The sequence below is a fragment of the Mugil cephalus genome, chromosome 1 (assembly GCF_022458985.1).
Source record: "Mugil cephalus isolate CIBA_MC_2020 chromosome 1, CIBA_Mcephalus_1.1, whole genome shotgun sequence".
Lineage (NCBI taxonomy): Eukaryota > Metazoa > Chordata > Actinopteri > Mugiliformes > Mugilidae > Mugil > Mugil cephalus.
The window spans coordinates 26,498,090-26,523,538 of NC_061770.1; the positions used below are offsets into that span (position 1 = coordinate 26,498,090).

A 25,449-nucleotide genomic window follows, 5' to 3' on the forward strand; every position below is an offset into this window, starting at 1 on the left:
AAGTTGAACGTAGACAATTTAAGAATTTTAAAGCTTTAATTTCAGTATGCTGATGGAACACGCTGTGCATTTTTAAGGCAGGTAATTTATCAACTTTAATATGAGCTGAAACCGTTAGCATGGTAAGCTAACTGCTCTAAACACATAAACCTTTGCTTTGGTGGTGAATCTGCCACCATCTCTGGAAACGAAGGGTGGCTTCTTTAATGAAGCTTCAGTCACTAACTCAACAATGATGCTAATCACTGGTCGAGTGTGTTTTGAAAAGGACACGTGAAAAGGCTCTCGTCCTGTCGAGTTCATTTACATATGTTTAGTTACTGAGGAAAGTATTAGGTCAACGACTCTCATGAACACAGCCGGCCGCCCTCACTAGGATGATTTATGATCACGTTAAAGACATAAAGACATAAAGACATTAGATTAGAGAATAAAAAAAGTTGTAAAGTATATATATATATATATATATATGCTCAAAGAGACAAGGAAGTGCCACGAGAAAGTAGTTTAAAGGAATCTAGAGTTCAGAAGAAAAGAAGGAAACAGAAAAAGCAAAAACCCAGAAAATAACATTTAAATAAAATGTCAGACAGAGGAAAGAAAGAAGCCACTGATGTTTGAATCAGGTCTTTCCTGGCTTTGATTGGTTATTTGAATAGAGCTCATAAAAGTCTGACATTGGAAGTCTCTGTGGTCATTTGCAGACTCATTTGTTTACAGGCTGCGGTTTATTCATTTGAATCTGAATGCAAAACAAAAAAAAAAAAAAAAAATCTGACATCTACAATCTTTTCATTCAGGCAAATAGTTACGATCCAAACGAGACTCAAGGCCTCAAATGTTTTCATATTCACTGGAGCTATTAAAAAACCCTAGATCGAGGTCATTGATTTCAGAACAAGGTTAACAAAAGCAAACTATTTTGAGTTTGGAGTCAAGATATGAAAACTCCAGGTTACTCTTTAAATGATGATTTTACGACAAGAATCAGAAACGTGGCTATGATATTCTGTTAGCTCGATGCTATGTAACGATGGCTAAAGCTAACATGTCTTAGTAGTTGTTCGCATCATAAGAACAAATCTGAGAACAGACTTATATTTTATTTTATCATTAATACAAATTAATACAAAAATACATATAACAATCAATAATTCAATTCAATTGTTTATTTTTTTTCCAGTTTATTTCGAACCTGTAAAACACAAATAAAAAATGACAAAGAAAAATAACCTGAAAATGATAAATTCTGTCTGAAAAGTAGTGGGAGGAAGTACAGACTTATTTTATCCCACTCCTTGTTATTAGATCATCAATAAAGACTTAAACTTTACTAATGGTAGTAGGTTCAAATATAATCTAAACAGCAAAAGAGTGGCTAATACCAGAATCTAGTTAGCGTTCCACACTAATGCTTTTAGCTCACATTAAAACAAATAACCTTCTGCTTCAGAAATGTCTGTGTTCAACAAACAGTAAATGTTAGACTTAAGATTTAATATTGTTACTTAGTTGAAATCTAATAATGATCAGCAAATAAAGCTAGTTAGCCAAATATGCTAATCAGCGTAGCTCACATTAGAGTGGATAAACAGATCTATTTCTCACATTTGTCATGTTTTCTTTCAGTAATAGCAAGCTCAAGATGCTAGCGTGCTAATAGTTAATGCTAGGTCAGTTAAGCTAGTTAGCTAGACTTGTCAAATAGCTTCACGTTATCATGTTATTTAAGTTTAGCCAGTTCTAAATGCAAGTCAAGGCTTTTATTGTGAAACTGAAGACAGTGACAATAAGAGTCCAGTGAGTCACTTACAAAGTAAAATAAAATAAAATAAAATTAGCTGAATTCTGAGGAAATGTTTCTAATGAAGTTGAACACACACCGTCATGTTTCCATCACTTCCGAGGGCCGTACATTGACTTCCAGTCAGTTTGTGGAGACTTTCTCTGAAACTATTCATCCTAAAATATAACAACTGACATTGTAGCATCATGTGCATCAATGACAGATACACACACACATTTAAATACACACCTGGTGGTCCTCTCAGGTGATCCTCTGAAAAGTGTGTGTGTTTCTACTCGCATTCCTCCTGATGTGGGGACATTGATCTGTTCTGTGTTTTGTGGGGACCCACTTGAATAAAGCAAAGTCTCCAACAGATGAATGATTAAAGTTTACGACACAGACGTGGTTTATAAGTTAAGATAAATGTGTGTTTAAGGTGCGACTGGCGCTGATGAATGGAAGTCAATGAGCCGCCCTGTGACTGCCGGAGGCCTCGCGTCTGCCTCTGCTGAGCCTCCCTGTGTTTCCTAAACACTGATGGGAGCAGAGATTTACTCTAATAAGCGCGCACACATGCTCAGACTGGTCAGGTATCAACGCTGGGTCCTTAAATAGTCACATTCACTGGAAAAACACAGACACAGAGCGGAACGGACGGAGCTTTATTTGGTTGTAGAGCGCTCCATCCGTCAGCCGCTCTGAGCGGAGAGGCCACGTCCACCCGCAGGGATGATACCGGCCAGTTCATTAGGTACGCTAACGTAAACATTCCAACAGCCAATCCCGTCTTGGTGAAGTGTCTGCCGGTGTTCAGTGTCTCAAAGTTTTAAAGAAGTGAAAACCGTGTTTCTGTTCTAGAGGCTGTGGTTTGTCACGTTTGAGGTTTCACAAACAGACAGCAAACAGCTTCTCTGAAACACACTTAGAGAAATAACAAACAAAAAAAAGGTCCTGCACAGGAACATATTTTCTTTTTACTTGCATGTGTGCATAGACTACACATATGATTCACATGCCCAGACACACACAACACAGGAAGTTCTCCTGAACTCTAAGAACTCGGTTACGATAACTCCAGTCGTCCTGTGTTACACTCAAGTGCAATATCACATGTCCTCTTGTGCAATACTACTATGTTTTAATTGTAATTTTTAACCACACCTCACTTTATGTATTTATTTGTCATACTTTATCTCCTGTTTTACAGTTTTTTACATATTGGCCTTGATGTTATTTTCCACAATTCATCTCTCACCTGTTACTGGCAGCAGACCGGCCATTCTACATAATATGCTGTTTTTTTGCCCACTTTTGCAATTTTTTATTCTTTTTGTTACTTTATTCTCATGCTCTTATTTTACGTACTGCTCTTCACCCTCCTAATTATCCTTCGGGGATAAATACAGTTTTTTTCTGATTGTGATTTTAATTAGTGCCGTATCTGAGTATTCGTTCTGTTGTAGAAGACGATGAGAGGCTCCAGCTCCGTCCAGTTGTTTTATGGCTCCGTGTTCTGGTTTAGTTTAGTGGATTGTGATGGATGGTGATCAGGACCTGAACCTGAACCAGACCCGTCAGAACCGACTGGTGAACCTGAAGTTCCTTTAGGAAAAAGAGGCGCTGTTTCCACTCCAGCACGGTTGTGTTGTCTACTTCACGTCACCACCAGATTCTACTAACACAGCTTTTCCATGGTTTTCTTTGGGGACGAATTGTTTGTCCAAAGTTTCTCTGTTCTCAGTTCGAGCTGCCCTCCAACTTTAAACCATGTCACATGAAGAAGTGTCTAAAAATAAATGTGGAGGCACCACAGACAGCATCGTGAGGCGGCACAGTGTCGCTTCCTGTCCTCTCTTCAAAGGACGACATTGCTGCCGCTTCGTCAAGTCACTTCACACCCGAGACCATATTTTCCAGACCGTCACTCAAACTAAAACTGTCTCAGCGGTTCGTCGGTTTCTTGCTGCAGATCAGTTCACTGACCAAAGTCTTTTTATTTTCCTGTTCTACTTGGTCGTGTTTAGACCTTGAATGGAAAGAAATGACATTTACTGCCGCAGTTGATTAGTTAAAGGAGATTAATGTGAAAGCGTGATGCTATCAGTCACTCGGTTCATCAGCTGGAGCTTCGGCAGCTTCAACCGCAGCCAGTGATGATTAGATCCTCAGTCACCGCAGCTTTCAGCATTTAGCAGCTGCTTGTTTCTTTTAAAGAGAGTTTTATCAGTGTTATCAGTATCTTTGCAACAAACCATCAACTCCACCTAGATTTCTGTTCACCCACCCTTGAATCTTCTCATCTGGGGAACACATCACACATCTCATCGTTGAATTACTTTACAAACAAAAGTCCACAACTGGAGAGGTGTTTAGGTTATTATAAAATTTGAAATAACTTTAAACATCACGTAAGTCGTTGCTCTGTAGTCTTATTAAGTTCCATGTATGTAATAGATGCATCTGGGTGAACACATGAATGACGGGTTCATTTCCTGGTTTGTGTGTCTTTAGGTTGGTGGACGACCGCTGTGTGGTTGAACCAGCTGCTGGAGATTTGGAGAATCCTCCGAAAAAGTTCAGAGGTAAGAACGACTGCGTGTTATCAATCATTCTGATCATTAGTATTTACAGGAGGATCCTTTTCTCCATTACTAGATGTATAGAAAGAGACTTTATTTATCGTGAGGGGGGAAAATGAGCAGGTTGGAAATGACTGATATGAAAAAAAAAACACTACAGGGTAACGAAAACCGTTTACCTTAACTGCTACACCTGCATATTAAACCACAAAATCAGACTTGTTGTCTGCCCCCTGGTGGATTGATCCAGGCTCTGCAGTCGGTAACTTTTGGCAGCCATTTCCAAAATGGCCTCCTTCATCTAGTTTTTGCTAATTTTAAGACAGTTTAAGACGTTTTCCATTGACTTCTGGAAACAACTTCTTCTTCTTCTTCTTTTTCTTCTTCTTCTAATCACTGGTTACTTCTCTTCCATAGACTAAAGGATGGAAGGTAAATATTATTACTTTTTAAATTGAAAATGAAAAAAAAACTCTAAAACCAAACTTGGAATACCAGAATGTACCAAGTGTTAGATAACGTAGAAGTCTCCAGGTGAAGGCGGGTGGAGATCTGATTTAGATCCTGATGTTGTTCTGGTTTCCACTTCATCTCTGCAGCCTGTTGCTCGTTGTTTGTCTTGTGCCGCCAGTCGTCTCGTCTCAGTTGGTTTGACCCTCAGAGTCTGTTTGTCCTGTAACTGTCACTCTGCTCCTGGGTCAGATGCAAACACTCGAGTATAAATAGAGTCCAGCTCCGGTCATCAAAGAGCTCTTGGTGGACCAGTTTTCCAGCAGCTGCTCTCTGAGGATCCCCGTCGCTTTGAAACCATCTGCTATGTTGCGCTGAGCGACGTCTGAACCAGTTTAGAAGTAGATCAGAACTTTAAATCCAGAGCAGACGTCGTTTCAGCTTTGATCTGCCTCAGTCTCTTTTCATTAAGGCTGGACAGGTGACCAACACTCATAATGACACGGTCCACACCTACCAGTTTGAGACATAAAAATCAAACCAGACTAAAAACCTACCGAGAAGAGAATAAAACCTTTGATTGATTGTTATTAATAATTAACTCAGGAACAAACGGACGTATGTTCGGCAGAAGCAGAGAGGTGGAAGGAGATGGATTAATAAATGACTGTTATGAAAGGTAAATGGTAAATGGACAAAGCCTAGGGAAAAAGGACAAACAACTACAACTACAGGTCAGCGTCTAGACTCTGAAATTAGTTGCACCAATTTCCGGTTGTTTACAACTGTTGTCAACTCAAGCAAGAAACCCACAGAGTTTCCCATTTAAACCTCAGACTATTTAAACTTCACGTCTCTTGGAACTGAAGAAGCTGCTCAGAAGAAACGTCTTCTCTAAACTCTACAAGTCCAGTTGCTTTTTTAAAAATCTTTTTTGGATATAAACCCTGACCTGGATGACTGAGAACCTTCACAGACAAATGGACAAGACATAACAGGACAGAAACAGGATTTTTTTTGGTCTTTAATCAAACTTATCTGCACATGACTTCATTTGCGGTGAACGTGGGTTATTTGTGTGGTGCGGTTTTATACTTGGCCTCAGTCAGACTCAAGGGATTACGTGGTGAAGCCTCATTTTCTGGGCGTGGTCATGTTTTCGTTTCAACAGCTCAGTCCTCGAAGCAAAACTCGTGTTTAGTTCCTTATAATGAGCTGCACAACGATTTCCCAGGTAAATGATGTTTGCTTCACAAACACACAGTTGCAACAGTGTCGGAGGATTCAGGATCTGCTGCAGCAGAGTCAATATTGACCCTCCTCTCGTTCTCTCTTCTCATTTCTCCTTTCACTTCAGCTTCTTTTTGTCTGAATCAGTTAAAACTGATGTTGGAAGCGTCCCCTGTGTCCAGGGACATGACTGACATAGGGACATGTCACTGGATTATTTCGGAGTCTCTTCCTGAAGTTTTGCTTTTTGCTGAATGTTGGAGTCTTCAGGAGGAGGTCAGGGTGGAGGATGGGCCTACAAAGCACTGAACAGAGATGGTGGCGTTCATCACTGTAGTTGTATGTGCACTGATCTGCCATAACATTAAAACCACAAACCTTTGAATTCACATCGATGATCACATAACATTGCAAACCTAGGTCCTGCCTAGGGATGGACATGGATCAGGTTTAATCTGATTCCAGTGCCAAACCAGTGCTCTTTATTATTTTATTGTGAAACACTTTGTGGTTTATTACCTGTGAAAGGTGCCATATAAATAAAGTTTACTTTCCTACTTACTTTTGAAACATCGTGCCAGTGCTTAAAGAATGAAAACACATTATTTTTAAGGCATTTAAATAATATAAATATGAATAAGGCTAAAAGAATAAATCAACTAATATAAAATAAACTTCATGATCTGAATAAAACCAGTGTTGTGGGGTCCGTCCGGCATCAGAGACACTACATTTCTGGTCTTTTAATAAAATGCTATGTGTGGTCAGATGTTGAATCTAATTTCAGGTGTTTCCTCCTTGTTGCTTCTTTAGAGATGAAGTCCAGACAAACCAAAGGTTTGATAGAGCTAAGGAGGCTAAGCTAATTAAAAACTCACTGGCACTAAATGAAGCACCGAGATCAGTCTGGTTGCTACCGTTAGCATCAGTACTGGGGCCAGTATGGTACCCAGTATCAGTACCCATCCCTAGTGTTGCCGTTTACATTTGCACATCACCATGGAAACGACAAGGAGGTTTTCCTTACGTCCTGCTTCCCTGTCTTCCCCTAAATAAGCTACACACCCGTCCCTCCGTGTAGATTTAGAAGAAAACATCCATCAGAACCAGAACCACCAGTCTCCAGGTCTCCTTGGTCCGGTTCTGAGCTTTTTATCAGAGACCAGTGGTCAGCATGAACGAGCCTCCGTGTTTCATCCTCTGACGTCCTTCATGCTGCTTGTTCATTTACTGGTGATCATTCATAGTCGCGCTTGTGTTTACTTTTGTTTCTTTAATGGGACCCAGGACTCGTTGTGTGTTCACACTAAACCAAAGGAATGAGGTCACATGTGTCCCAGACCACCTCCACATGTGGACTGAGACCAGATTAGTGGTCACACCTGGACACTTGTGATCAGATCCGGTTGTTAATGAAACGTTTGACCGGGTCCTATGATTAATATCATCTTGACTTTAAACTTTCCAAAACAGCTGGTTAGGTTTTTGCAGACGGACAAAAGGAAACAGAAAAGAAACGGTGGAAATGAATATGTCCTGATGTTTTTTGTAATCATTTGCCGTCTTCTTCCTACAGACTGCCTGTTCAAGGTTTGTCCCATGAGTCGTTACTCGGCTCAGAAACAGTTCTGGAAAGCCAAACAAGCCAAACATGAGAAGGACAAGATTGCCGACGTCGTCCTGCTACAGAAGCTACAGGTAGGCCCCAGCAGAGTTTTGGATAGCATTAGGCTAACATTAAGCTTCCCCTGCCTTACAGTTTGTGTGCCAAGCTAAGATAAGCTAAGCTAGACTCTCTGGTTTGGATAAAAAATTAATGAAGCCGATATTTCTGAAACCACATTAAGAGTGTTTCACTACCTCGATGTAAACGAAGGAGAGGAAGAGGATGGTATCATCTGCAAACGTTTGAACTAATGAATGCTGACTGTGTCTTTTAGCATGCGTCCAACCTGGAGCAGAAACAGAACGAGACAGAAAACAAGAAAGTCCACGGAGATGTGGTCAAATATGGAACCGTCATTCAGGTAAACAACCGAGCTCTGAGGGTTTTACACATGTGTTTGGATCCATTCATGAAGTTAAAGCTGAAAGTGAAACTGATCAGAACGTGTCTCAGACACATTAGCAGCTTGGTCACGCCTCTAGTTTGTTTTTCTTTAACATGACACTGATGTTATGCTGATAAAAAAAAAAAAACACTGAACCACAACAACCGGTCAGGGTAGTTGAGCTGCACTTCAGACAGACACAACCCGAAGCAGATGTTTCACTTCTGGACGCTTTATTCCTGTTTATACACGTTAGAGGAGACACATTAATGCCAAGAGGTTCAGAAACAAACATAACGGCGACTGAAAATGACTGGAAGGTTTTAAGAGCTTTGTCTGGGAGAGTCAGATGCATCGTTTTGCATTTTATTTCATGGCACTTTCACACCCAGTGTCGTCTTTATTAGAGAGCTATTCTAGAGCATCTTATCCACACTCATATCATCTATATATAAAGACATGAGACGCCTGAACAGGGACTTGAACCCTGGGCCCTCAGATTAAAAGTCTGATGCTCTACCGACTGAGCTACCCAGGCTCTGAGCGATGTGCTCCCTGGTGGAAATACGAGAGATGAGACAAAAAAAATATGAGACTATTGAAAGGGATGAACAGACGTTAAAAAAGACTGGATCAGAACCATGAACTGGGTATTGAGATTTGGGAACAAGTTGGAAAGATTCTCACACGTTAAGTTCTTTATTTCTAAAACACTCAGACATCTGCTTTCTCAAAACAGTCTACGACTACTGTTGTGTCAGAACCATGAACATGAACCATGAACTGTTCATAGTTTCCAGTTTAGTTTGTTCTCAGAATCTTTTAAAGTCTCATCACTAATGATCAGACGTCTCTGATTCTGGTTCATTTCTACCAGTGGATGAATGAACTCCTCTTCTGGGGCGTAGGTGGTCTTTAATGGGACCAGGACTCACTGTGAGTCCCAGACTGCCCCACGTCCACATGTGGGTTACTCTGATGAACGGATATGAACAGGGCCACAAAGACGCATCTGCTTGGAGACGTCTGCTGAAGTTGAAGGAAATTGAAGTTAGAAGTTGAAGTTGTCCTTCAGGAGACCAGTGACGGAGCTAAAACCGAGTAAATTCCATTCGTCACCTTTTTGTATAGAATGAGCATGTGTTTGATAAAACGTGTTTCTGCTGCCCCCAAGTGATCAAACTAAATAAATAAGAGATTAATTAACGCCGGTGCTGCAGACGTCGAAGTCCAGATTAAACCTGCAGACGTCTGAGATGTGACGTGATGTCGGGGTATGTGGTGACTGCACTCGCCTGAACACGCCTGCATTAAACCGGGCTACGCTGCGACCCCCCCCTCCCTGTGGAAACCTCCCGATGGAAAGTAGTTACCGTGGCGACAAGGTGACTCAGACCCCTGAACTTTTTTTTTTTACGATGGCGAAAGACTGCGCTGATGCATGTGTGATCCTTCACCGTGTTTGTCTGACACGCACAAACTGGTGTTCCTATGAATGTGAGGACCTTTCCGACGTCGACATAATGCATTCCCTAATCTTCAGCCTCACCCAAGTCTGAACAGGTTTCAAGCCTCTCAGAGGTCTGGGCCCCACAACGCTGGTGTTCCATGAAGCACGGGCCCCCGTAGCTTATTGAAAACACTTGTTCTCCCACGGGACTCTTATCTGAGCAGCCACGCCCGAGCCTTCGTGAGCGCTGTGATGACAGGTTTCCAGCCTTGAAGCGAGGTCAATATTGACTCTGGAAGATAACGGCGTGTCAGAGCACAGAGGAAGGTGTGTTGAAGGCGGAGGAGCTGCAGGGCAAGACAGCACAACTGTCGCTTTCATGTTTAACCATTTATAGGGCGAGGAGGAACCATATGTGGTAACTTGGTGTCCTGGTTCCTCTCAGTGAGGTTTAGTGTCATGTGGTTATCATTGTCAGGTCTAATCAGGGTCTAATGTGGTCTACAAGGTCCCCCTCTGAACTGGTTTATTAGGATCCATGAAGAAGAACAAGTGTCCTAATGTTTCTAATGTGATGATGTTGACAAGTGTCTGAATCAGCTCTGATGTTCTAATGTGACAAATGCATGTTTACATTCGTTTAAGGACCAGGAACCAGATATGAGACATTCATTGATCTGATGTCGTACAATATCACTCTGGGGTTGAAAGTTTGAATTTTCAGGTATTTTAATGAGGATTAAATGACTAGAATGAATGAATGAATGAGATCAGTGGAGCTGGTGAGAGCCTGAGGAACATGTGTCTGGTTCTTGATGGGGCGTAGAGTTTGACTGTTCTCTCTGTTCTCTTTGTTCTCTGTGTTCGTTATGTTCTCTGTGTTCTATCTGTTCTCTGTGTTCCGTCTGTTCTGTCTGTTCTCTGTGTTCTCTATGTTCTCTGTGTTCTGTGTGTTCTCTATGTTCTGTGTGTTCTCTATGTTCTCTGTGTTCTCTGTGTTCTCTATGTTCTCTTTGTTCTCTGTGTTCTCTATGTTCTCCGTGTTCTTTCTGTTCTCTATGTTCTCTGTGTTCCCTATGTTCTCTGTGTTCTATATGTTCTCTGTGTTCTCTGTGTTCTGTCTGTTCTCTGTGTTCTCTGTGTTCTGTCTGTTCTGTCTGTTCTCTGTGTTCTCTGTATCTAGTTGCTCCACATGAAGAGTAATAAATACCTGACGGTGAACAAGCGTCTGCCGGCTCTGCTGGAGAAGAACGCCATGAGGGTGACTCTGGACGGGACCGGGAACGAGGGCTCCTGGCTCTTCATCCAGCCCTTCTGGAAGCTCCGCGCCAACGGGGACAACGTGAGTACACCAGCGCCACCTTCAGGACAAACCACATGTTCACATTTAAAAAAAGTCTACAAAGCATCTACTGAGAGAGTTAAAAAAAATCACAATATATAATATCTAATCTAAAAGGTCTAAAATACTAAGTTATATATAGTGAATACAATAATTAATAATGTTATATCCAATATACAAATCTATAAAATACTTGATATACATCAATTTTATGCACAAAAATATAGTTTAGCATATTTGTTTAACATTTTTATGAGCTTCTCAATAGTAAGAATAAAAAAGACTAAAGAAATCTCAAAAAATATCCAGTAAACAATATGAAAAACAATAATGAAACTAATTAATAATTATATTTCATAATGACTAAGAAAAGTTTTTTAAAATAAAATAATTTTGACTGATCATGACGATCATTGAATATATTTAAAGTTTATTTTTTATTATATAAAATATATAAAAACATTTTATGAGATTGGCAATAATAATGATAACAAATTAACTTGTATTATTATTATTTTATATTTATCAAATCTAATAAAACAATATCCGAATCCATGAAACAAATAATATGAAACTATATAATGAGAATATTTAAAACAAACCATATGAATAAGTATGAATCATAACAGAAGTCTCTGTGGGCTCCAGGTGGTGGTGGGAGATAAAGTGATCCTGAACCCGGTGAACGCCGGCCAGCCGCTGCACGCTTCAAACTACGAGCTGACCGACCACCCAGGATGCAAAGAGGTGAGACCAGTGAAGGAAACTCAGGCCACAGGAAGCACTGGTGATGGTGGACCAGAAGAAAAGAAGTCTGAATCTTCTCTAACCTCAGCTCCTGTCTGATTCCTCCCCCTTCAGGTCAACTCTGTGAACTGCAACACCAGCTGGAAGATCAACCTGTTCATGATGTTCAGTGACCACAGAGAGGAAGTCCTCAAAGGAGTGAGCGACACATTACATTTAGACTTTTTTGACAAAGTGCATGATAACAAGAAATCTATCTCCTTTCATTTCCCCTCGTGGGTGGCTCTAATACTGTTCGATGTTTTTTAAAAGTTTGGAAACATTTACATAAAAAATATTAGAAGAACCTGAACAGTGGAATCTGTCAGTTAATCCAGTAAAGCACCATCACAGACATACTGTGTTTGGTTGGAGAAATGGTGGAAACTAACCTGATGATGAAGAGGCCTTGGAGCATCTTATCCAGACTCACATCATCTTATTTTCTACCAACATATAAAGAGATGAAGCGCCTGAACAGGGACTTGAACCCTGGACCCTCAGATTAAAAGTCTGATGCTCTACCGACTGAGCTACCCAGGCTCTGAGAGAGAAACTCCCTGGTGGAAATTCCTGAGATACGATACAATAAAGTCTCAATAAATATGAGACTTCATTTGTGAACCCCAAGTTTAATGTTCTTTTGACATCACTAGTTCCCAGAAGAACAAACTAAGTAGTGGTGAGAGATACTATCACTTATGAGTCCTCAATGAAGGAAGCTTCATGGAACAGCCCAACTATCATTTAAAGACATTTCCTGCAACATTAATGTCTACGGCAACAATGAAAAGCAAGCTGAATGTGTGATTGTAACACCCTCTAACTGGAGTTAAACTAATGCAGCTGCAGCCTCGAGTTGCCTCTGAACTGAGTGTGATTGTAGACATTATTGTGCGTCTGATTTCTAAACCTCCGTCTCCCAGGGCGACGTGGTTCGTTTGTTTCACGCTGAGCAGGAGAAGTTTCTCACCTGCGATGAGTACAAGAGTAAACTCCACGTGTTCCTGCGGACCACGCTGAGGCAGTCAGCGACGTCAGCGACCAGCTCCAATGCTCTCTGGGAGGTGGAGGTACGCAAACCAACTCACGAACACACGAACAGACACACAACAACACACAGGCTGTGAACTCTTGTCCTGAACGCTCTCTGGGTGCTGATTGGTCCATCAGGTTGTCCATCACGACCCGTGCCGTGGGGGGGCGGGACACTGGAACAGCCTGTACCGCTTCAAACACCTGGCCACCGGAAACTACCTTGCTGCTGAGGTAACCACGGCAACCTGGAAAGATCAAATCAATGCACTAATAAAAGGAAAGTCGCTCTCCAGCCGGAGAACGGTTCTATGCCGGGTTCACTTGTTTAATAAATGTTGTTGTTGTAGGAGAACCCTGGGTACAAAGGAGACAGTCCAGACTTGTCGTCTTCGGTGAGTCTCTTCAGTCCTCACATCAACACCTGGTCTCAGCTGGTCTCAGCTGGTCCACCTTTAACTAGATCTGTGTTCACACCTGGTCTTAATGAATTAAAATGTGTCTTCTCTATTTTAGAGACAAAGACTCAGATTAGACCTGAAGCAGCGTTAACTGAGAAAACTCTGATCTAAACCTGGTTAAACAGACTCTCGTCTTGTTGTTAATGCGTTCATCCTGCGGGGGGCAGTAATGTGACCTCTGACCTCTCTGTAGATGGACAGCAGCCGTAGCAACAAGCGTTCCCATGGTGAGAGGATCAAGTACAAACTGGTCGCCGTGCCGCACGGGAACGACATCGCTTCGCTGTTCGAGCTCGACCCGACCACGCTGCAGAAAACCGACTCCTTCGTTCCACGGTAGGAGCTCCTCCTGCCGACCTTTCACAGTAATAGACAGAAGACACATAGATTATAACTTGCTCATGCCTTTATTGTGAAGGAGAATGGAGAGGAGTGTAGATACATCATGGAAACATGGAACTGTCCCAAATTAGTTTCTATTACCTGACTGAACCATTCTTACTTTTTATCAATCAAAATAATCAGATCTTTGCTGGAGAATAATCAGCTCCCAACAGAGAGAATCCAGACAAACTTTCCTCTACGGAAACTTTAATGGCACCAGATCAGATATAAACTGAGCTCGCTGTCTTTCAGGAACTCATACGTTCGGCTGAGACATCTTTGCACCAACACCTGGATCCAGAGCACCAACGTGCCCATTGATATCGAGGAGGAGCGACCCATCAGACTCATGGTGAGCTGTAATGCTCAGCTGATATATTGAAAGTCATGACATCAAAATATATTTGATTTTCTCTATGAGTGTTTCAGTGATGGTCCAGTTAAACTGGAGTAATAGCTAACTGGAAGCACAAGCAATAAAAAAAATTCTTAGAATTAACTGGGTGATTTGCAGCCACATTGAATTCCCCAAAAAGGGGTGGGGCCAGAAATTCTTCATGGGATACAGCTTGATGCTGATTGGAAGACATTCAGATGTTCCTAATTAATATCTAACTGGAACATTAAGCAGGCAAAAAAAGTCTATGACAACACCTCAGTGGTTTGCAGCCATATTGAAATCACCAAAAATGGGCGGGGTCAGCAGTTCTCCTAACTCAATGTAAACTTCCTACTTTATTAAATGTTTTTTAAAAGTTATTGACATTATTGTCGTATGACAATAAACAAAAAAACAAAAAAAGGAATAAAATCCAAATACAGACTGAATAAATAACAGTTTAAAACTATAAGCCTCCAATAAATAAATTAATAATAAATAGCTAGACCACATGGTTACTAATTAAGCTATATTAAAAACAACAGAATAGTATAAACAATGGTGATCCTCCTCCCCTGGGAAGAATAAGTTCTTTTCAGCCTTGTTGTTCTGACTTTTATATTTAAAAAATAACCTGATTGACATTCTGATAAATGTTTCTTTTTTTATGGGTTTTAATGACTTTTTATTTCTTTTTATAAATTGATGTTGATCTGTATTTGACATGTTTTTTTATGGCCTCTTTGCTTTTGAGGTGTTATATAAATTACATAAACTTAAACTTATATTTTTATAAATGTGTTCTTTCTGTTCGTCCTCCTGCAGCTTGGAACTTGTCCCACTAAAGAGGACAAGGAGGCGTTCGCCATCGTCTCTGTTCCTGTGATGGAGATCAGAGACCTGGACTTCGCCAACGATGCCAGTGCCATGCTGAGCACCGTGGTGGACCAGTTCAACAAGGGCTTCATCAGCCAGAACGACCGCAGGTATGTTAGCACGGCGGTCGCTGTGGTTCACTGGGAACGTTTTGACCATGAGGAGGAGGAGTTCATCCTCGCTTGGTGTATCTGACCAACAGGTTCGCTATCAAGCTGCTGGAGGACGTGGTTTTCTTCGTGGCCGACGTGTTGAACAGCGGTCAGCCGGTCCTGGACGTGGTCATGTCCAAAGCCAACCGAGAGAGACAGAAACTGATGAGAGAGCAGAACATCCTCAAACAGGTGTGATTCTAAAAGTCTTCAGTGGTTTTTATGTTGGCCTGGCAAAAAATATGACAACAATAAGCAGAATAAGAAGCTAAATGTCCCGTCCTGCATGATTGTCTTTTCCAGATCTTCGGTATTCTAAAGGCCCCCTTCAAGGACCGGGGAGGTGGGGAGGGTCCTCTGCTTTGTCTGGAGGAGCTGGCTGACCAGAAGAACACCCCCTACCAGTACATGTTCAGGCTCTGCTACAGGGTCCTGCGACACTCCCAGGAAGACTACCGCAAGAACCAGGTGAGGAGGACAATCAGACCAGACCAGACCAGGCCACACCAGACTAGACTAGACCAGACTAGACTAGACTAGACCAGACCAGACCAGACCAGACCAGGCCACACCAGACTAGACTAGACCAGACTAGACTAGACCAGACCAGACCAGACCAGATCCGACCAGACCAGACTAGACCAGATCAGATTCTTGTAGGATTTCTTCTGGTTCTTCTTCGGGTCTGTTTCTGGCCAATAACGAGTCCTTAGAATTTCAGGTGGATCCATCTAGTCTTTACTGAACTGAAGAAGCTACTTGGATAAAACATTTGCTAAAAAAGTCTTTCAATTAAAATTTCAATTTTCACAAAAACTTAACAACCCATCCCAGGAACACATCGCCAAGCAGTTCGGCGTGATGCAGAGTCAGATCGGCTACGACATCCTGGCCGAGGACACCATCACCGCCCTGCTGCACAACAACCGCAAACTGCTAGAGAAACACATCACCAAGACCGAGGTGGAGACCTTCGTCAGCCTGGTCCGCAAGAACCGAGAGCCCAGGTACGCAGCAACATGATGGTAATACTGATCATAAAGGAATGTGTAGTTTATTAATTAGCATACATTTTGATTTATGACATTCTAGTTGAAGTGGGTTCATTATAGATAAAGACTTTGCATTACTGATACGTTCTTCCAAGAACCAGTGATTTTAGTTAGGGGGCTCTAGATAAGGTCAATCAAAATCGCCATTTTACAGTGTATTGGCTGACCTGGGTAGAAGGCCAGGGTTCAAGTCCCTGTTCAGGCATCTCCTCTTTTTATATGTTGGAGGAAACTATAGCAGATAAGACAACATGATATGAATTAAACAGGCTTGCTAAAACTAAGGCCTGGAGAACATTTACATGTTCAGTTCTCTGGGCTTTTGTATCACTGTGTTATGTTCCGTTTTCAGTCTCTGGTTCTGTTTTGTGTCCAGGTTTCTGGACTACCTGTCAGACCTGTGCGTGTCCAACAATGTCGCCATCCCCGTCACCCAGGAGCTCATCTGTAAATGTGTTCTGGACCCCAAAAACCAGGACATCCTCATCAAGACAGAGTGAGTTACTGCTTTATTTCATTTTTACCAGAGGTAACTTTAAGTTTAATCTGTGGAAAAAAACCCAAGTCAAACGAATCCAGTAAGTCAAAGTGGAACATTTATTTCTATCTGTAAGGATCATTCTTCCAAACTGCATGATATATATGCATAGTATTTTATTTAGTATAATTATTTATTCTAGTTTAGACTTTGACTTGTTCCCTTACTGATCATATGACAATAAACACTTTTTATTCTTTGTAGACGTCGTGTGTCCAAAGATGCGCACCCTGGTGGCAGTCAGGGAGAGTACTTGGGGATGGATGACTACGGAGAGGAGGACGAGGTGGGTCGACGCATATATTTATCATTATTTATCAAGTTTAGACATGTTCCACCCATGGAGGGTTTGCTCTCAGAGCCTGGATAGCTCAGATGGTAGAGCATCAGACTTTTAATCTGAGGGTCCAGGGTTCAAGGCGTAATTTCTTTATATGTTAGTGGAAACTATAGAGGACCAGAGTTAATTCAGGAGGCTGAACTGATGCAGCTGCATCCTCGAACAGTCCCCTTTAAAAAGTAGACATCTGGAGCCTTTCAAACATAAAATCACCATAACAATGTCTCCAAAAAGTGATAATACAACACTAAATCTGATTCAATAACAACTTGTTAGTCCGACATCTTCATATGTTGGTAGAAGTTTGTACAAGAATGAACTGTCTTGCTTGGTAGTTTTTCAGCTCACAAACCTTAAGAATGTCTATGCATTTAAAGAGTTCTCACAAGCGGACTTTCCTTATTTTCCAACCTTATGTGTATTTATAATTATTATAATTATTATTATCCAGTTACAGTCTTGTTACAGCTTCAAACTGAGTTCTTCTGGGTACCAGTGATTTCAGAAGAACAAGCTTTTTCAGGTCTCAGATAACCAGGGACAAGTTTCTGATGGTCTACACTATGAATACCTCAAAACATCTTCTAGAAACTCAAAGCCTAGATGCCTTTCTTTAATGTTTTTGGATAAACTGAGAACCTTCACAGATAATTCACCTCTTACATGTGGTGGTCTTCTCGGAGCCGTATTCAGTTGTTGGAGGTCCAGGTCCTTGTTTCGGTGCAGAGTCACATCATAAGAGATTTTGTGGTCATGTTGTTGAAGGTTTGGCTCGTGTGGACAGACAAGACCAATGAGCAACAAGAGAAGAGCGTCAGGCAGCTGGCCCAGGAAGCAAGACAAGGGAATGCTCATGATGAGAACGTCCTCACCTACTACAGGTAACCCCCCCCACTAACTCTGAGACCGGTTTCTTTACAGTAAAATGGCTCAAACTGTACTAGAGGAAGTCTTTTGTGACCCCTCCTCCTCAGGTACCAGCTGAAGCTCTTTGCCCGGATGTGTTTGGACCGTCAGTATCTGGCCATAGACGAGATCTCCAAGCAGCTTGACGTGGAGCTCATCTTCCTGTGCATGATGGACGAGACGCTGCCCTTTGACCTAAGAGCTTCCTTCTGCCGCCTCATGCTCCATGCCCACGTAGACCGGGACCCCCAGGAGCTGGTGACCCCCGTCAAGTTCGCCCGCCTCTGGACGGAGATTCCTACCTCCATCACCATCAAAGAGTTGGTAGATTTTTATTCTAAACTGCCTTGTATCCAAACTGTCCTTGCCCCCCCCCCCCCCCCCCCCCCCCACCTATTAAGATTATCTTTGTTTGTTTTGGTACACAACCAAAAAAATGGACATCTTAACTCTCACATGTCAACTGAATCTTAATTTGGAGCAAGTGATATCGTCCAAGCGAGCTTATATCGATGCCACACACTTCTCAGACCACTGCGTTCAAATGAATGTGCTTCCTACTTCACATACAAAATGTTGGATTATACACTGTAACACTGTAATTTTTAAAAATGTTTGAAAATCCTTGAAATCACATATTAGTTCAGCCCAAGTACCACCCATTAACATGGAGGGGGTGGAGCTTATGACCTACACTGTAGTTCTCCAGCCACCAGTGGGAGCTCTACTAGCTTTGTAGCTAGACAATGACAGGATTTCTCAGAATTAAAGTGGCATCTAAAGCCTGAACAGGGACTTGAACCCTGGACCCTCAGATTAAAAGTCTGATGCTCTACCGACTGAGCTACCCAGGCTCTGAGAAGACCATTCCTCCCGGAATTTCAGACGGTCAAGAATCAAAGTCGCTTCATAAGTTGGTGGAAACTGTAGAGTAGAGTTCACTTTAGACTTAAAATGTCTAAACACTAAGTCAGACAGATTCATTCTTGACTGAACTTCTACCAACATATAAATATGTCCCAGTTTTTGGACTCCAATTCAAATCTACTTTCTACAGTGTATTGACTTGACTTGAGACTGTAACTGCCTTAGTTTAGCTCAGTTTTTCTCTATTCTTGTGCTCGGGATCCACTGCCCTGCGTGTTTTCGATGTTTCCCTCCGCCAACACACCTGATTCAAATGATGAGCTTGTCATCAAGTGGCCCTCATTGGTGGAGGGAAACATCGAAAAGGGCAGGGCAGGGGGTCCAGAGGACTGGAATTGAGAAAGACTGGTCAATTGGGGTCTGCCTCAGTGAATTATAGCTGTATTCTTTAAAGACTCGACGCCTGAACAGGGACTTGAACCCTGGACCCTCAGATTAAAAGTCTGATGCTCTGCCGTCTGAGCTATCCAGGCTCTGCGAGGTGAGCGTCCTGGGGAATAGTCGGCGGATGTGGTCATTAATATATTGTTAACTTTTCAATCTGTGTTTTAGAGCAAAGTGAGATCTCTAGCTTCCTGTAACATAACCAGGTTAGAACCAATCACCACTCTAGCTGATGTGTAGGGATGGGTATGGTTCAGGTTTTATTTTGTCGGCACACCAACAGTACCAACAGTACCCAGTATCAGTACCCATCCCTAATGATGTGTTCTGGTTTGTATCATCTGCAGTTACGACTCCAACATGGACGACAGCAGAGACAACAAGAAGAACCGTTTCTCCAACACCATGGTGTTCATGGAGGAGTATCTGAACAACGTCCTGAACGACGAGCTGCCCTTCCACAACGAGGAGAAAAACAAGCTCACATACGAGGTCTTTGTCTTCTTCCTCCTCCCCTCCCCATCCGTCAGTCCTCCTCTTACCTCACGCCATTGTTTCTTCTCCTTCCACTCTTCCTCCAGGTGGTGAGTTTGGCCAGACACTTGATCTACTTTGGCTTCTACAGTTTCTTTGAGCTGCTCAGACTCACCAGGACCCTCCTGGGCATCATCGACTGTCGCCCCCCTCCTGGACACACCGGGGTTTTATTCCATGATGACGCCTCAGGTATTCTGATACTGGAGATCTGATCTAATAAGTCTTGGTTTCTGGCTGAAGTTTATTTTTCCATTTTTGTGTGTCTATGCTGTCATGTGTTGCTAATTTTCTTCAGTGGTCTTGATTTGTGGATACATGCTGGACTGTCTCAGCCCCCCCTGGGGCCCACTGGGCTCCTCCAGTGTCTTGTTTTCCAATGATTTATTTAATTATTACCAGATGAATAATGCAGACATTTATTTGTCTCTTCCGTCTGAAGGGAAGAATGTGAAGCGTTCCATACATGGCATGGGTCAGATGATGTCCACCATGGTCCTCAACAGAAAACAGTCCATATTTGGAGGCGCGGGCGCCAGAGGGGCGGGGCTTGTACTTGATGGACAGAGAGGCGGTAAAGACAGTATTGACAACTTGGACCTGACAGTGATGGACACCAAGCTGAAGATACTGGAGATACTACAGGTAACCACCATAGGGGAGTTGGGTCTGAGGTTTTAACTGTTAATTTAGTTACTGGTTTTAAAGTGCAATTAAGTCGTTTGTCGTCATCGTAACCGAACTCCACCCTCATCCTCGTTAGTTCATCCTGAATGTTCGTCTGGACTACCGCCTCTCCTTCCTCCTGTCCGTCTTTAAGAAGGAGTTTGTGGACGTTTACCCGATGGCTGATGCTGACGCTACAACCAACATGGAGCACGCAGGTTTGGTCCTTCTCTAACTTAGGGTCCATAGACACAAGGACACAGGATACATTTTAATGTCTCCAATCAGGAGAATTTTTATGGCAGTGAACATCAACTGGTGGCCCGTAGGCCACATCCGTCTGCCAGAGCTTTACATCCAGCCCCTAGAATATTGCACAACTCAAGAATATGTTACTATATTTAGTTTAAATCAAATGACGAAAACACCCTCTGGAAAATAACTTGTGCCTTCAAACAAAAACAGAAACTCGTTTTAAAGTCATTTTATTTGTAGTTTTTCACATATGTCTCACATATCTCTAGGCCCCTCCCCTTGTCATAGAAGCTAGGGGCTGTTATGAACTGAGGATGAGGTTCGAGTTCATCACTTTTACCTGATTAGATTTTTTTTTTTTAAGTTAGCCAGGTTATAATTATGATCTGTTATTGTAAAAGTGTATTTGTTGTTGTGTTACTTCTCCCACTGCTGCCAGACATCCCAGTCGACATGGAAACACCAGGTAGAACCTAAACAAAGTAATTTTATAGAAACCTAGAGGCAGTGCTTCCATTTTATATTTCTAAAATTAACCATGATTAATATCCAGTCACCTTCTGCTGCTTCAGTCCTGTTCTCCTTCGGTAACCTTTGCATGTTTGTCCCTCCCCAGCCACCATCAACCTGCAGCACATTGGAGAACAGGCCGAGGCCATGTTTGGAGTTGGGTACGTTATGAACATGGTGTTCATTTAGACTGATGCTTAAAAGTTTTTCATAGTTTTCTGAATAAAAATGACTGAAATAATCAATGAATGATCACACAAACCCGAAATAGACCAAGAGAACGCACCAAACACATGAAACAGAAATATTAGATGTTTCTTTAATCTTTTCCCATAATTGGCCAACTCTTTGTCCTTATACACTTCCACAAATGTGAAGATCAGACAAATCCCTCATTTATTTCAACTAAGCCCTAAACCAGGAACTGAACCACCATTGAGATTCATCACATTGATACAATCACTCTGATTTAATCCAAGAAGTTCAGAATCAGAATCAGAAAAAACTTTATTTATCCCCGAAGGGCAATTAGGAGGGCGAAGAGTACATACAATAAGAGCAAGAGAATAAGATAACAAAAGAATAAAAATTGCAAATGTATGGCAAAAAAAAAAAACAAGAAAAAAACAAAAAACAAACAAAACAACATATTATTTACAATGGCAGGCCTGCTGCCAGTAACAGAAGAGAGAGAAAAAAAAACAAAAACAAAAAAAACACCTCACCTCACTGACTTGTAATATCGTCTCATTTTAAGTCTAATATTTGTGTTTCATTGCTTGACTTTTCTTTGTCTACTTTCAGGATCTATCTGAAAATCTCCTGATGTTTTGGCTCATTTTTATGCGTGAACATGCTGGTTTTCTTTTGTGTGCAGTAAGGGGAACAGTATCCTGGAGGTGGATGATGAAGGTGGTCGTATGTTCCTACGAGTGCTGATCCACCTCACGATGCACAACTATGCTCCTCTGGTGTCCGGAGCTCTGCAGCTGCTCTTTAGACACTTCAGTCAGAGACAGGAAGTGCTGCACACCTTCAAACAGGTACACACCACCCAGACCCAGACAGAACTCTCCTTATGAGGCATGTTTCAACCAGTGAAGAGATAAAATGCAACTAGATATTTCCATCAAATCAAATCCAACTCCCTGGGGCTCTAATATACGTTCTGATTATATGTTTCCTAAAACGTCTCCCTTTCAAAAATGTCACTACACACACTGAAAGTAAGAAAGACTTTTAATATGGTTTATATGGTTGCTTTTGTGAGATTTATTATTTTACAGCCGTAACTGTTAAAATTTCAAATTTCAATTTGTAAAAGTTCTTTACAATGAATGAATAAATAAAGGAATGAATGAATGATTGTACATTATTTGTACACGGAATAAAAGAAAAAAAATAAAATAAAAAGCAAACAAATGACAATAATCATAAGACAACACAAAGTAAAAAAACAGCAACAAAACTTTTCTAAGTATCTTTTATATTCAAAAGGAGTTCACCAGGTCATGACTGTTTAAAGGAGCTGGATGCTTTAATTACTTAATTTACCCTCAAGGTTTATGTTTCATATTTTTAAAAGTAGACGTCGACTAGGAGGTAAACAAGATCAACATAAGTCAAAGAAAAAAAGAAGTGAGGAGTGTCATCAGCGTGCAGCTTTACTTTGACAGGGGTTATAAGCAGGAAGTTTAGTTTAACTTATTCTATTCCTTCTGACAACCAATAAGCTGCTGATGTAATGTGAATGTTTTTAAATCCTCTCAGGTCCAGTTGCTGATCTCGGGTCAAGATGTGGAGAACTACAAGTTGATCAAAGCAGACCTGGACCGCCTGAGGACGCTGGTGGAGAAATCTGAACTGTGGGTGGAGAAGAAAAGCTCTGGAGGAGGAGACGGGAAGAAGGACAAGAAGGACAAGAAGGAGAAAGGAGAGGTAAGAGGCAATGACAGAGTTTATCAACAGCTTCGTACGTTTGTTACTCAAGAACATGAAGATGAAAATTGAACAGGCTTTAAAAAGCCTTCATCAGGGCATCAAACTACAGGAACGCTATTTATCCTCTTTGCTAAAATACTTTTTTCGCTAACAAGACCACAACTCAGTACAAAGAAGCTCTTCTCAGGTTAAGAGGAAGGAAATGTAGGGGATGGGATAAAAGAAGTTGTAGAGGCCAATGATGGTCCTCTGATGTTCAGAAGAAGGAACCCAGGGGGTGAGATTCATGGTGGCGGCATACAGTATCTCTGGAACATTTTAAAGAAGAAAAAAGACCAGAGAGAGTAGTGGGGGGTAGAGGTCAGACACGCCTTTATAGGTAGATGCAGGTAACTGGATGTTTGAGGTTTGGACTCGTTCCTTAACCTAAGTTATATAACTTCATTTATTTACCATTAGAGATGAGATGAAGGACTGACAGAAGTAAAAGTTTTTGATTTAGTTCCACCCTGACACAGTTTAATGACTTTACTCATCAAAATTAAACCCTAGAGATATGATTGTAAAAACTAAATAAGGACAAGGAGGAGGTGAAGAGTTCAGCATCATCAGCGTACAGCTTTACTTTGAGGATTCATAGAAGGAGCTGAGATTAACTGACTTCCATTGTGTTTCAGGACTAACCCATAGCTCTATATATATATAACAACTACTAACCGTACACAACAAATTCTGACACACAGGATATTTCCTTGGGATAACACTAACGGTTGTAAATCTTGAAACTAAACAACTGAAGAGTATCGTTGAACCTTTGCCTCCTGGTTTTGTAACTCCCTGTACGTTGGTGTGGGGCTTGCTGGTGTCTCAGCTGACTACGTGGTCCGGGGGTTTGAATTTTGGCGTGGGACTTTTGTTGCATGATGTATCTCTCACTCTCTCTTTTTTTGTTGTTTCTACTTTGAAATGAAGCCACAAATCTTCAAAAGATTTAACGTTCTAATACATTCATATATTATTTATTCACTTATATGGCAGCTCAGACAAAGATAACAAACCATGTGAAACATGTCGTCTCAGCTTCTAGACACTTTGTGGGTTATTTTCTCTCTAATTGTGTTTATGTAGCTGGTTGTGTAGGTAAATAAGATTATCACTCTTATGGTTCGATTGTTTTTCTAGATTTTTTTTACGTTAGTGAACAACATCCAACAAACTTTAAGTTGACTTACCTTTGTTTTTACTGAGCAAATGCAAAGGGACAAATTATTTCAGAAGCCGTTTTAGACCTCGTTCAGACTTCACATACTGATCCTGATCCTGATCTGGTCTCTAGAGTCCAGGTGTGAACACTGATCTGGTCTCAGTCCACATGTGGAGGTGGTCTGGGATCATGTGACCTCATTACTTCGGTTTAGTGTGAACTCACAATGAGTCTTGGTCCCATTAAAGACCAGCTACTGACTTTGACTTTCCTTCCTTCCTTCCTTCCTTCCTTCCTTCCTTACTTCCTTACTTCCTTTTCTTTCCCCAGATCATTCCTTCCTTCCTTCCTTCCTTCCTTCCTTCTTTCCGTCCTTCCTTCTCTTTCCCCCGATCATTCCTTCCTACTTCCTTCTGTGTTTAATACAGATAGTTATAGATGGACCAGGTGAGATCAGGTTGTATCTTAATATAAAGTCTGAACGGAGCCATAGTTTTAAACATATTTAAACATATTTTTTTAATGTTGATGAAGAACAGAAGATCTACTTCCTGATGTAAAAACGTTGGCTTCAGTGAATATTGTGATGTGCAATAGAGTTTACAGGCATCAGAGAGAACTGCATATGCTGTCTTACCCTTTGCATGCTGTAGGGGACAGCAGAGGACACAACGCCCACAAAGGAGAAACTGGAGAAGGGTAACGAGAACTACCAGAAAGTCAAAGAGGTGAGAACCCTCGTGAATCCGTCTTCCTCCAATTTGTAATCAGTTCATTTGTTTTGCCTCCTCCTGCAATTTTTCTAGTTCCTGCAGCGCACTTCCAACCAATCACCTGTCAATCAATCAGTGTGGGCGTGGCTTTGACATCTCCTTCATGTGGTGCTCTCATGTTTGTCTCTTCAGGCCATGGTGGTTTCCACTGCTCAGAATAATTACATTTGATTCTGTTCTGCTAATAATCGCTCTGATTAACAGCATCAACCGGATCTCATCAGCATAAAACAATGAAAACATTTTTAAAAGATACGTTTGACTTCTGTGATGAAAGACAAAGATAAATAGTAAAAAATAATAGTTCTTGTTTTATATCAAATTAAATAAATGTTTGTTTGTTTTTTCACAGTAACTGATTTAAACTTCCAAGCGTTCAGTTGTTGTCCCATATATATAATCATCGGCTTTGGCAGCAAATCAACCACGTTTTTTTTTTATTTATTTATTTATTT

The 25,449-nt window shown here is 41.4% G+C and overlaps 1 protein-coding gene and 4 non-coding genes across 6 annotated transcripts in view; 1 reads left to right on the forward strand and 4 right to left on the reverse strand.

Annotated features, from left to right (window-relative positions):
* The window catches only part of itpr3 (inositol 1,4,5-trisphosphate receptor, type 3), a 49,877-nt gene that overhangs the window by 8,875 nt on the left and 15,553 nt on the right, over positions 1-25,449 (forward strand). For both annotated transcript variants that reach the window (XM_047585510.1, XM_047585519.1), the window contains 27 exons: positions 4,301-4,371; positions 7,625-7,746; positions 7,989-8,075; positions 10,733-10,891; positions 11,540-11,638; positions 11,753-11,836; positions 12,604-12,750; positions 12,851-12,946; positions 13,063-13,107; positions 13,367-13,509; positions 13,810-13,909; positions 14,762-14,922; positions 15,015-15,156; positions 15,268-15,432; positions 15,799-15,971; positions 16,393-16,512; positions 16,759-16,840; positions 17,660-17,775; positions 17,869-18,120; positions 19,459-19,603; positions 19,693-19,837; positions 20,088-20,290; positions 20,409-20,529; positions 21,183-21,237; positions 21,954-22,119; positions 22,847-23,014; positions 24,875-24,949. In XM_047585510.1, the coding sequence (XP_047441466.1) occupies positions 4,301-4,371; positions 7,625-7,746; positions 7,989-8,075; positions 10,733-10,891; positions 11,540-11,638; positions 11,753-11,836; positions 12,604-12,750; positions 12,851-12,946; positions 13,063-13,107; positions 13,367-13,509; positions 13,810-13,909; positions 14,762-14,922; positions 15,015-15,156; positions 15,268-15,432; positions 15,799-15,971; positions 16,393-16,512; positions 16,759-16,840; positions 17,660-17,775; positions 17,869-18,120; positions 19,459-19,603; positions 19,693-19,837; positions 20,088-20,290; positions 20,409-20,529; positions 21,183-21,237; positions 21,954-22,119; positions 22,847-23,014; positions 24,875-24,949 (3,442 nt within the window). The remainder of the gene's footprint in view (positions 1-4,300; positions 4,372-7,624; positions 7,747-7,988; positions 8,076-10,732; positions 10,892-11,539; positions 11,639-11,752; positions 11,837-12,603; positions 12,751-12,850; positions 12,947-13,062; positions 13,108-13,366; positions 13,510-13,809; positions 13,910-14,761; positions 14,923-15,014; positions 15,157-15,267; positions 15,433-15,798; positions 15,972-16,392; positions 16,513-16,758; positions 16,841-17,659; positions 17,776-17,868; positions 18,121-19,458; positions 19,604-19,692; positions 19,838-20,087; positions 20,291-20,408; positions 20,530-21,182; positions 21,238-21,953; positions 22,120-22,846; positions 23,015-24,874; positions 24,950-25,449) is intronic.
* On the reverse strand, positions 8,565-8,637 carry trnak-uuu. Its single transcript has one exon. It is a non-coding gene; the product is annotated as a tRNA-Lys (tRNA).
* trnak-uuu lies at positions 12,148-12,220 on the reverse strand. The gene has a single exon. It is a non-coding gene; the product is annotated as a tRNA-Lys (tRNA).
* trnak-uuu lies at positions 18,582-18,654 on the reverse strand. The gene has a single exon. It is a non-coding gene; the product is annotated as a tRNA-Lys (tRNA).
* Positions 19,128-19,200, reverse strand: trnak-uuu. The gene has a single exon. It is a non-coding gene; the product is annotated as a tRNA-Lys (tRNA).